Source organism: Sylvia atricapilla, chromosome 2 (genome assembly GCF_009819655.1).
Source record: "Sylvia atricapilla isolate bSylAtr1 chromosome 2, bSylAtr1.pri, whole genome shotgun sequence".
NCBI lineage: Eukaryota > Metazoa > Chordata > Aves > Passeriformes > Sylviidae > Sylvia > Sylvia atricapilla.
Genome location: NC_089141.1, coordinates 5347623 through 5360595, shown reverse-complemented (window position 1 = coordinate 5360595; position 12973 = coordinate 5347623). Strand labels below are relative to the sequence as shown.

General features: G+C 34.9%; 1 protein-coding gene across 1 annotated transcript in view; it reads right to left on the bottom strand.

Annotated features, from left to right (window-relative positions):
- Window positions 1-12973, bottom strand: part of ABI3BP (ABI family member 3 binding protein) — a 136531-nt gene that overhangs the window by 48049 nt on the left and 75509 nt on the right. Inside the window, exons 25-33 of the mRNA XM_066340725.1 lie at window positions 12746-12820; window positions 11615-11689; window positions 10609-10683; window positions 9692-9769; window positions 9074-9148; window positions 7936-8001; window positions 6618-6698; window positions 3435-3503; window positions 177-251 (exon numbers count right to left, since the gene is read on the bottom strand). Coding sequence (XP_066196822.1) covers window positions 177-251; window positions 3435-3503; window positions 6618-6698; window positions 7936-8001; window positions 9074-9148; window positions 9692-9769; window positions 10609-10683; window positions 11615-11689; window positions 12746-12820 — 669 coding nt within the window. The remainder of the gene's footprint in view (window positions 1-176; window positions 252-3434; window positions 3504-6617; window positions 6699-7935; window positions 8002-9073; window positions 9149-9691; window positions 9770-10608; window positions 10684-11614; window positions 11690-12745; window positions 12821-12973) is intronic.

The following is a 12973-nucleotide window of genomic DNA, read 5'->3' as shown; positions in this document are numbered from 1 at the left end:
AAATACCTAGCTAATGTCACTAGTTGTGAAAACTGCAAATTAATCACTGAACTGCAAATTAATCACTAGAACAGAAACCCATTCTGTTTTAACTGGCTCAGACAATTGAACAGCTGCTCCTAAACACATCTCAATCCAAAATAAACTGTACTAGAAACAATCACAAAGCAGTTTACCATCTTTGGCTTGTGGGATGTGAGGTTTGGGTGCAGGTTTAGGTTTAGAAGGAACACGCTGAGTCTCCTTTGGAGCTGGAAGAGAAAATTTAGGCAATAAGTTGCACAGCAATTAGCATTTGATCCCAGCTGAACACACAAGCACAGAAACCTCACACCTGCAACTGAGAAGTAGGCAAGTCAGGTAGTAGTCTCCATGTGTTTACAAAAATCTAAGCAAGAAAGTGGAATTGTAGTGATTTTTGAAGCTCGGCTCTTGTTTGTGTTTTTTAAATAAAAACTGGAACAAGCACAAATGAGCATAATTATGAGAAAGGTGATTCAGAGCTGCCAGCATAATTTCTTTTTTTTAAATAAAGAAGACATTCCAGCTGTGAAGAGAGCAATACACCCAACTGTTTTGAATGCCAAGCAAGATAATTACCTAGAAGAAGAAAATGAGGTTAAATGAAACAATCCTGAGGCATGAGGTGACTAACTTCAGCGCTGCTTGCTGTGATGTAAATAAAGCAAATGCAATAGCTTGCCAAGGAAATACTATGGGTTACCTATGGGTGACCTTGGTGGCTCAATTCTAAGTGTAATAGGTTCCAAGACTGCAACAGAAACAGTGTGACAAAGTGAGTAAGGAGCACACTCCAAAAAACTTCAAATAACTCCAGTGGTAAGTAGAAAACCAGGTACTAACACAACACGACAGTAATATAGATCTTCAAGCTGAGTTTTAAACCGTGGGCAATTAAAAGTCTTAATAATACAAGTAAAATAAGAAATAAGTTATTGGACAAATTTCATGGCAATAGAAGCAAAAACATGCGGGTATAAATCAGTAAATCCAAGAACAAGTAAGAGAAGAGATCAGAGTTTAACTCAGAGACAGCAAGGGACTCTTGATATACAGAATGTCAGGAGTCCCCAAACTGAACTCTGTCGTTTGAAAGTAGTGTGCTACCATGACAAAAGAGTTGAACCTTTCCTCTAAAGTGGGCAATTAAGCAGAGGACTAAAAGGCTGCTATTGATAGAGCTGTATTTATTAGTTATCTGAAAAAAACTTAGTTTGATAAAGCCTGTTTGTTTTTTCTCATATCCACTTACAATTTGGATCACAAAACCAATATATCATGCCCTTTTCTTGGTCGCAAACTATACCAAATGGGACAAAAAACTATGAGAGGGCAGAATCTGTAAAAATTTCCTGACAATAAAGAAAATAGATTAAAAGAATGTTAATGCATAAATTCTCCCCTCTCAGGGCAGTAACAAATAAAGTAGCACATAAAATACAGACATACACACCTAAAGATAAAACCTTCTCTATAACCCATATTCACATATCTCTCAAAATCTCTTATGCATCTACCAATTTTAAAAATGGGCTTCACATACAAATAACTCTATAAAAATTTGAGTGCAATTGAGGAAATTAATACTACATGTAATAAATACTGTAATAGCAAGCATTCAGAAATATTTTGTGTAATATCCAGTAATATTAATATTGCTGCAAATGAGGAAAAAATCCCCAAACAACCAGCATTAACTTCTACTGACAGTGGCCAGGTAGTACATAGAAATTTCAGAATAGTCACTAATTTATCAAATGTTCTCACTACATGTGACTGGTTTGCAAAGATTTTGCTATTATTCAAGCTCATAATTTACCTTTGAAATTCAAATTCAAGATATTTTCCTACAAAACATTAATTTCTATTTTCAGACTGCGTTTGAAAAATCAGCCAGTTCTTACAAAGAGAGCAGCCTCCAATAATAAAAAGAAATTTATAATGGTTTTTGGGTCTGCAAATTGTCTTCTGGAACAATATAGTTTCTTTTATTTTACAAGGATTAGCCCAAAAAAACGAATGGCTCTTCCCTCCACCTAGAGGATAAAAAAGTTGAAGTTTTTATTTTCTTTACTTTCTGCAAGCCTCAAAGTACATAATTTCAAAAGAACTGCCTTATCAGATTTAGCTTGAGGTGTTTTGATCTCAGCAGATCATTTGGGCTTCAAATGTGAGGAATGTGTATTTTGGATACTGGGAAGCTTGTGTTGTGAAAACCAGCATTTAAGCTGAAAGTAGAAGTCCCAAAGAAAATCACATTCATATTCAGCAGTGAAGAAATTAATTCTAGGAAACGACCCTCTGTCCATATCAATGAATAACCACAGAAAAAGAAATTGTACTTTGTGTTTAATGCATGAAATATTGTTGGATATGAACAAAACAAGCAATGATTATCCATTTGATGGATAATCAAAGAGCTGGATGTTCCTCTGCAGCAAAACGTCTCCTAGTTTAGTCAAAAGCCAAAGAAAACCAAAAGAAAAGCAATGCTAAGAAAAGGTTGCTATGTGACCTCAGCCTTGACAAATCAATGTCATTAGAGGAATTTTGAGAGTATTTCATGGTATAGAACTTGTTGCAGTTGAAAACGAAGGGTTTAAGTGATTTGTTGCTAATTGACCAAACCAAACGGATTCTATTCTATCGAATCATTTAAGTAAGGCTTAAAGCTGTCCTCGTCCTGTGAAGTATCATATATGTAGTCAGCTTCATCCAGGTTTTAAAGAGCAAAGCTAGATTGCTGAAAACATCTTGAAGATGTACCTTCTCAGAATACAATCTGCACAGTAAATTCAAACAGTGATTCAAAATTTCCTTTGAATTAGATATAGCATTTCAGGGCTCACTGCAAAGGAGAGATCTTTGTTCTTAGCCTGCATAAAAAATGTATTTATTAAACACATCACTTTATATATATTCCCATACTAAAAAAGGCCATGTATTACTTTATATAAACTATGCTCCTCAAAAATAAAACTATTTTTTAATGAACACAAGTTTGGATGCATTACTTGAAAAAACACAGTATTTTCCACACATTTGACAAATTATAAAGGAAAACTCCTTCTGCAGGAATTGTTTAGCAGTCTGTAGTTTTAAATGTCACTTTTAGATGATGTTATTTCTATATTCCATAAAATCTTTATTATTGCCATAATTCTTATTGTTTCTTCTTCTAATTTGAATGAAACTTTTAAGTGAATACCTTTGAAGTGATATCCTATCTTTTAGAAGACATTTCCATGTTGGAAACACGGAGAAATAAAAAAAGCACCAAGACTATGCTTCCATTTGCTGGGTTTGGACCACACATGAACAAGCAAGAAGCCTCCAGGAAATGGTGTTTTCAACTGCACATATTATCAGACCAATGAAAAGAAGAATGACTAAGGATGACTCATAATCATTACCCTCTGCAGTCTTTGGATGTTCATACGTGTAGGGACTCCTAGTAGTGACTGACACTGGAATGGTAGCTGCTGGAATAAAGAGAATTTTCTTAAGAGAAATACAGGTGCATCTGTATTTATTTTTCAACTGCTGGTACCTCTCAGCTGCTCTTGCTCCCCAACTATAATCCACCTCTTCAAAACTCCTCAAATGGAAACACCGAGTAAATGATAAATTTATTGAAATTACCGTGTGTGACTTTTCCTGCTCTTAGAAAATAAAAAGTGCTACAGGAACACACTGGGAGAGGAACTCTCTAAAGCTTTACCTTCCTGTTTTACTGAATTTTTAAATCTCTTCATGGCCGTAGGCCTCTGAAATGAAACAGTTCCAGAGAATTCCATTTTCTTTGGGGAATCTTTCTATTAATTTTCCTGAGTTTTCCCATTGTGATACAAAGGATAGATGTGAAAGGCTTCAAGTGTAAACAACTGTAAAGCCACAGAAAGCAAGGCTGAAGATCCCAGCAGATTATCTAGTGCCACTGCACATTAGATCACCAAGTTAAAAAGCTTCCCATCTCTACCTAGAGTACTTAACTAGGTTTGAAAGGAACAAACTCCAAACCCCCTGAAAAATATAAAGAACTTTGAAATCAAAATTGGTAGAATGGCTTTACAAGCAGAATCCATTTTCATTCCTAAATACATCTGCAATCATTGAGTAATCTTTGTACTTATCCTTCAATTTTGCTTAGTTTACTCTCTTTTGACAGCCTCTGTCCCTCCTTACAGATTTTAATTAGGAAAGAAAAAAGTGGTGGATAAATACTGTATGATGTGCCTCAAACTATAATTTTGGATATACTAACAATTCATCACATTGTAATTCACAAGCATTTTAAGACTCACAAGTACACTTATTCCAAGGAAGTTATCTTAAAATCCTAAAATACAATAAAATATGAGAACTAACACTTCTAAAACTCTGTCAGTTTAGAAAGAAAATCACAGTTTCTTAATTTAAAAGCCTCTATTTCCCCCCATGAAGGTTTATGGTAGTTTACCTGGGTGGATGGTGTTTAAATTTAAAAGCCTGAATTATTTTAAGATTCTATTTTTCCCTCTTTTCTTTACTGACTTTTTTTTACATATTAGGCAGCTTTTATATTTGATACTATTGTCACTATTCTAAGAAGGCAGAATACTCCAAAATTTCTTTAAGACAAATAATTTCTGCATTTCAGTAAATGCCCAGAGAGGTTGTGGAGTCTCAATTGCTGGACATATTTAAAAACGTTTCTGTAAAGAAAGTGTTGCAGTGCATTTGGGTGCACAATAGAAAATTCATTATAATTTCCTTTTCTGAAAAATGGAGAATGTTTAGAGAGATATTCATGCTAACAATAGTAGAAATTAGGACAATGACTGGGCATGAACACATTGGCAACAAAACCTTATTTTTTCATGCAGGCAACAGAATCAGTTACCCAAATACCAAGGAAGAGAATGAAACTCTGAACTTTCACTAGAATGTAGTTTGTTAGCTGGAAAATCTGAAAATCATTTAAATATTTGGGTTTTTTTAAAATGAAGCTTTTTCTCTCCACTGCCAAAAAAGGGCAAATACCAGAAACAGCACAAAGATCATATTAATAATGACAGCCAAAATTAATTTCTTGACCCGAGGGCAGTTATTAGTACGTCATTGATAGAATATTAATTCAGTATATGTTGTTCATTATTTTGATTCACTGTTAAGGAAAGGTGAAAACCACGATCATGACACAAGTTTCTAATTTAAGCTGAACTTCCAAGTGATGCTGGAACACATACAGGCTCCTGCTCTTTGACCATTTTTCCACCTACCCAAAAGCCAACTTATCCCCACATACTGCATACTTCTGACAGCTCAAATAAAATCTTCTAAACAAGGATATCATTTGTCACATCAGAACACATGCCAGTCTCACTACTTAATTACAAGAGAATCATGACAAGCCTCATCAAGGTTAAAAAATGTGTCTTAGGATTCTCCCTGTTTGATTCATGAGACCACTACTGGGAAAGAAAAACCCAGAAGCATGTGTACAAATATGGAACAATGCCACTTTCTTTGTAGGCATATAGAAACTTGCTGTAGAGCCACTCAGTGTGGAAACACCAGGATAAAATTTTGATCTTGGCAGCCCCAGGGTGTAAAACAAATTTATGCAACAGTTTCCAAATGAGTTGCTTTTTTTTCTCTAGCTGTTTCAAAAAATAACATGATCTACATTGAGAAATAGACATCTACAGCAGAGACAAAAGTAACGATTCTTGTAATATAATACTGAATTGCCTACACTAAAAATTATGCAGGACCTGTAATCAGCATAAAAAACTAATTATGCACAGTATTCTGAGAGAATTCCAAGTCATAAGTGCCATTTCTTTAACAAGTTTCACAGGGAATAATTTGGTCTGGAGAGAGTTAATTTCTTTTTATGAGCAAAAATAATTTGCAGGGAATCTGGAAAGAATTTAATAAAACCCTCTGATCTCTTCCAGCATTGAGTAATATATTCTTACAATAAACAATTATGCAATTTCAAGCTTTCTAATTTCATTATAAACCATGTAACACAAGAATTATTTTTACAACTGTATTAATTTATTCTTCAGGCCCAGAAAATGCCAGGTGTGTTTTATTCTCTGCCATACATTATAGACCAAATTTAGCCTCAATGTGAAGGTGCTATTTCATTTGGGATCACAAAATATGTCTTTACTGAATTCCAGAACATAATTCCAGTCTTACTTTCACAGTTCCAGGTAAGTTTCCATATGCACTAATGATCATGGAATAAATACAAATCCTGTGGTTCTATGTAAGATGCCACCATCATCAGCAAAACAGAAGAATTTGTGTTTTCTGGACTCTTTGCTGAACTAAGCTGGAAAACTTATTTCAAAATGAAAAGCAGGAAAACAATTTGCTTCAATGTCAGGCTGCATGAGTTGGTGACTTGGGATACAAAAGTTAAAAATATTCTTGCTTTGCTTCAGCGGGATCCAACACAAAATTATTACTCCTCAAAGAGGAATTCCTCACCTTTTTGATGATTAAGAGCCAAACTTTACATTCACACAGAAGAAATTCAAGCTAACATGCAGTATTTAAGTGATACACTATAACAAATGTTCACTATGGAAATTAGTTACCAGGTTTAGTTTGTGGCTTTTGGGGTCTGGCAGCTGGTCTAGGTTTAGATCCAGAAGTAGTGAGTTTTCCTTCTTTAGGAGCTGAAAGAAATATACTGCTTTATAAGTTTATGCTTCCCACTGTATCACAAAAAAAAAAAAAATCAAATGAGGCAATGAATGGCTACTGGGAACAAAAGCAAATGGTAGAAACAGATACGCCAAAAATATTCCTAAGAATTCACTACTCCAGCAAAATCCCTGTTTGTTCTTCACTGTAAAACTGAGTAATTGCACTTAAATATGCAATTAAAGCTTGCAGTCATATCCAAATATTCCTTTCATTAAGTTAGCATATTCATTTTTGCACGATACCTAAGAGATAAAACAATAATGCTTTTTATCCTTTTGAATTCCAGGTCAATTTTAAGCCATAAGAAGACATATATAGACAAAATATACAGAAATGCACTCTATTTTTGGCACAGTAAAGAAATTACTGGCAAACAGCTGGAAGAACATGGAATCAATTAAAAAATAATTGAACTGCTTCATAACTGCAGTCATTGAATTCTGCTAATAGAATAGAAGTAGCTAAAATAAGTAGAATAATATAAGTAGAATAGCAGTCTCATATAAATGGTAAAAATTAAGAAAAATGAGTTGCAGAAACCCTTTTTCCACGAAATATGCACGGGTTGAAACTGCAATTAGCTAATCTGCCTGTTAGTCTGACTTCAGATAAAGCATAAACTCAGTTTCAGGCAGAGGTAAGTGACTTGGTACATTTTTTAAAAGCAGTGCTATGAGACTGCTTTCCAATAAAATATTTCATAGCAATTGGCACAGTGGAGAAATGCTTGTCATCTACAAAAAGAGCAGAGAGGAACGAGCCCATGAAGTGACCGAGAGGTGTTTTTTCAATCCAAAATGGCATTCAGAAGGATTCATAAAACAGTAGAATGAACACGTTAACCTAGTACCACAGGAACCCCTCACTGAGAGTTCTGGGATGAACATCCACACTACTACCTTTACCCTTGGCACTTCCATTGTATTTCCAATGAGTTTTCTGAATAAATGGTGTAGAAAAGCTCTCAGTGAAATGGAAGCTAAAAATTTTTACTGTGCCATGGAACTAGCAAAGCTGCATTAACAAAATGGTTTCTTTTTTCCCATAAGTTTAGAAAACCATTTCTGAATGCTGATCTCCTAACTTTCTCCTTCTTTCAGAGAATTGGATTAAATACAGCAAAAGCTATGAGATAAAGTAATAGAGTACAAACTGTGGCTTGGACTGCAAAGAGGAGTGGCAAACAGCTACAGAAACACGTATTACCTAGGGTTGCTTTTGGTTGTTCAACAGTCTGAGAAGTTTTAGGCTCCAAAAGTGGTGGTTTAGGGACTAGAAAAGAAAAATTCAAGTGTAATCAAACTGATCAGTAGATGTATCAACCCAAAGTCAAAAGTGCTATCATTCCAAGAGTTTAGGGAAGATGTTTTTTAAACAGTCTAGATAAGCCTTACTCTTGCCTGTAACACCCTACGCTCCTTTGAGCTTTGTTTCCTATGAAATTGCACACTGAATGATTGTGTGAGAATCTGCTTCTAAGGCTCCTTCCCCATATTTACGTTCTCAAGACATTTTTAATCCTGTATTTGATTCAATCAGCAAATAAATTTCTCTTCTATTAGGGGAGAATAATGAGAAAGGAGAGATGAGGAAGAAAGTAATGTAGTCTGTAATGAACACCAGAGAATCTACCTGGAAGGAAGCTTCTAAAGGCCAAAGTTTTGCTGAAAATGCTAAATCAGTACCTGCAGTTAATTGTAAGACAGGTATAAGACAGTAAAGGTAGCTCCTGTTTTTTACTGATCTGTCTGTTTATAAGACATGAGAACAGAAACGTTTTAGGTCTCAAATAATCCACAGCATAATATTTATTGGTCCAGTACCTGAATCACTAAAGGAGGTAAAATAATTTCCCTTAATCCCAAATCCAAAGCAAATTAGTAGAGGTCTGGGTTTTTTGATCAAAAGGCAGAAAATACACAACAATTATGTTTCTACAGTACTAGCAAAGACATCATCTTTGCCATAATACATCTGTGTGGAAATGGGAGATGGGAAGGGGCAAAGGAGATTATAAAAATAATAATCATATTTATTGCTTATAGAAGTTATATTAAAACACCTTTGTGCCACCCAGAAAATCCTTTTCCACTCCAATCCTTTAGAAAGGTTACAGCACTAGAGAACTGGTTTATACTTTTATCACTAGACAAAAATGCATAAAACTGATGACCTTAAAGTCTCATTAAGTTAATGAGAGTTAATGACCAATTTGAGAATGATGAGTTAGTCAGGGTGTTTATGTATTGCATAGATCCTGTCCTTTTTAGGAAGTTTTGCACAGATATTTTTAGAGAACATATCTCTCTGCATACCAACTTATGAAATTGTTGTGCACAATTACCAGGTTTCACATGTTGCACTTCTGGGGTAGCAGATGGTTTCGGTTTAGAAGGAATAAATGGTATTTCTTTTGGAGCTGAAAGAAAGAGCTCAGTTTGCAATGAAAAATTGTTTAACAAGCATTTCCCACAACAAACAGCACACGTCACAAGTTTATACTGAAGACAACTTAGTATGGAATGTCAAAGCCAGCTGATGAAGTCAGATTTTGAAGTGTGGAATGGAGATGATACTGAAATGCTGTATGTTGATCAGAAATAAGATTCTGTGAGCCCAAAACAATTAAAATTTCCATTTGGAAAGCTTTACATACCAGAGACAATCAGCACATGCGTGTGCATTGGGAGTAAAAGAGATAGAGCACTAATGAAAGAATGATGGTGTTTTATCATGCAAGAGAAAATTTTTACTTCTCTGAGACAGTAAATCCATCCAGAACCTTGTTCTCATACACAGGTATGTCAAGAACAATCAATATAATGATGATGGTAGAACAAGACACTCTAACCAGAAAAAGAGTGATTATGGATGTGAAATGATATGTGGAAGGAATGCATTCATATGGGATGGAGTGCTCAAAACAAACACAGAGTTTTTCACTGGGTGAAAACAACATTACCTAATGTTACCCTTGGCCATTGAAAAGGACGGGAAGTTTTAGGTGTGAAAGACTCCAGAATGGGTTCACTTCTTGCTGCTGGAAGAAATGATGACAGTCATAAGAGAGCAAAGAGCTAATGGAAGAAACTCTTCCTTCATGAGCAGAAATAAATTTTTGTTTTAACGAGAACAACAACTATTTCACTAATGCTTGGATATTTATCAGTTTATTATACATTAGGGAGAAATTCAGAGCTGCACAGAACTTCAGTGACTATAAATCAGCACATCTGTGATGCGCAAAAAATTCTGGATATTTATTTCCTCCTGCCTTTATTGCAACTGGTCTGGATCTCAACCACTGTCAAGTAAGATTTTAAGCAGAGCTTTTGAACATTTTGAGTTTTGGTCCAATACTTAAGGGAGCTGGTACTGTGTACAATGTAGATATTTAATGAAGAGGACATGTTGAACAATCAATTAGTCACACATTAAAACATATAAGATTTGGAATAGAAACTTGACAACAGATCCAGCTGTGGTTTCAGTCCAAAACCACTGAGTGTCTGTAACTGTTAACCAATTTCATGCTGTAAAGGATGCACTAATGTTGACATTTCTTGTGATGCTACAGCAATAAAATGCAACCTACAGTTCACTTCAGTGTTTTCATCAGAACTACTCTATAAATACTGTTTTCTCAATTATTTGTGGTGTGTTTTTCAACAGATTGAGCCACATGACTGTGAGTTACCATGTGCATTTTAACTGTGAGAAAACACCAAGTTCAGACATTAGCAGCAACATAAATTTAAAATAAGCTGTTAGGGGCTAATCCAAATGTGCACTGAAAATAAGAGCAGTGTATTAATTTAAGGTTAATTTTAGAGCATGGCTTGAGCTACTGAATTAAGAACTAGGTAGAGATTATTGTACCTGGTCCAGCTTCTGCTATCTCAGGCTTACTAGGTGCCACAGGACTTGAAAGAACAGGCTGAATACCACCAAAAACTATAAAAAAACCACGTCATGTTATCTGTGATTATTAATTCTACACACAGTTTTTTCAGTCATAGAAAGGGATATGTTATAGCACACCTAATTTCCACTTCTCCATAAGCACAGCTTACCTCAGGAATGGAGCAGAATTGGTTTAGAGTGTGAGATGAAGGTAGTGCTTGAAGTGAGAACTAAAACTAAATTGTCAGCCAACTAAAGCTAACATTGCTTTGGATCACATGGTCCATGTAGCTTAAAGTGACCCAGAAAATACAAAGACTAAAAAATTTCTAACACCACAATTATAAAGATAAAACACTCGATCCACCCTCTCCCAATTATAAAAAACTAAAAAGTACTGCCAGTTTATTTCCATGAAAAAAACCACCTGCCTTAGTTTTCTTCAGTGCTTTGTTTTGTGTCAATATTTTTTAGTGAATTTTAATGTCATATAATCTGTCATACACACATGAAAAACAAGGGTAAAGTTAAAAAAAAATAATCACTAAACAGCAAAAAAATAGTAAGAAAGGAACTTCCTGTGCTGGCAAGACAATATTTGGTATAAAAACATGTGTTCTAACTGAGCATATAACAATTAGGCTTGTAAGAAAACATGTAATTTTTGAATTCTTATTAAGATTTAGTCAGTGTTTAGTACTATTAAACATAGTTTAATACTATTAAATCAGGTTTACTTAATATATTTCAAAATAGCCCTAGAAGCTCTTTGAGAAACAAATGAGAGATCAGAAACACTACCAGGTGAGTTTCTTAGCAAAAAGCACGAGTTGTCACGTAAAAATGGATGCTTTCAATCACCATGACTCACACAGAAGACAACATGGAGGAAGATAAAAATATCTAGGATTAATAAAATTTCAGAAATGGCTGTCCAAACACTGAAAGGGGTTGAACTGAAAAGCTGATGCATTACTATTACCCGCAGTTGTTGTTAGCACATGAGGTGTTCTGGAAAGTGGAGGCATAGATTTTTCCAGGTCAGCTGAGCTTGTAACTGTGGAAAAATGTAAATATCCCTGAGACAGTTTGATATTGAAGCAGATATAGTGAGGGTTGGGGGGGATATCAAAATAAGAAGAAACCACTCTACATTGCTTTGCAAGATGCTGACATCACCACAACAGAGTTTCATAAATTTCCAATTTTAAACGTAACAAAACTTAAAAGTTTTGAAGATGTCACATGCACCAAATAGACACACCCTGACAGGAACTGCAGTCCCCCTAGAAGCAGATTTATCTACAGGAGTCAATTGTCCTGTGCTCATGTAACATGAAAAAACCTGTGCTTTTGACTTCACCTGCACCCAAAGAAAGGGACCTATGTAATTCAAATGCATGCAAACATGAATTTGTACAACCAGGTATTTCTATTGCCAAAGCTTTGCATGTTTCAATATAGCAAAAGCCAGTATTTTGACTTATGGGTTTTAACATACTGTACATCATGCAATTTTCATTTGTGGTATATTATCTAATTGACATAATATAAATTAACACACTTCTGTGAGACAGACTGAGGCAGAAAATCTAACATACAACTGTTGAAATATTGACTGCCAGGTTTAGGATAATTTTTTTCTTTTCTCTTGCACATTCGTACCTTTGTAATGAATACCAAATATGTTCTTGAATACCTATGACCCCAGCAATAAAAGTTTCAAGGTGTAATAGCAACATAACCTGAAAAAAATTTTTATGCATAGAGAAAACTACAAAATAGCTTGTATGATATACATAACAGAAAATCCCCTGTGGTGAAATGCCCCAGTCAAGAACATACCATTATAAGTTATAATGACCCCATCTAGCTATTGGTCCTATTGGTCCTAATCTATTCAACAGCTTAAAACCACACAAAAAATACTAATTCCTATGGTTTCATTTGTACTTGATCCTATACCACAGAATAACACCATGTAATTATAGAGCCTGTCAGAGACTGCAAACAAAATTCTGCTTCAGACACCAATCAGAGCAAACAGCCTATAACTACATCCTTGATGCAAAACCAAGTACTAAGCAATGGAAGTATCATAAATACAATTTACCAGTCTCTGGTTTTGCTATTTCTGCAGATGCAGAAGTTTGGGACAGGAAACTAATATCATTAGAGTCCAGTGAAGCTGGGGAAAAAAAAAAAAAAAAAAAAAAAAAGGCAAAAAATTTTTACCATCATCTGAACACATAAACTCAATAAGTTTCAAGATATTACTAAGAAACAAGAGATTTGGGAAAGGAAAACATCTCTAATGAACATGCCATGGATTTCCTCATGT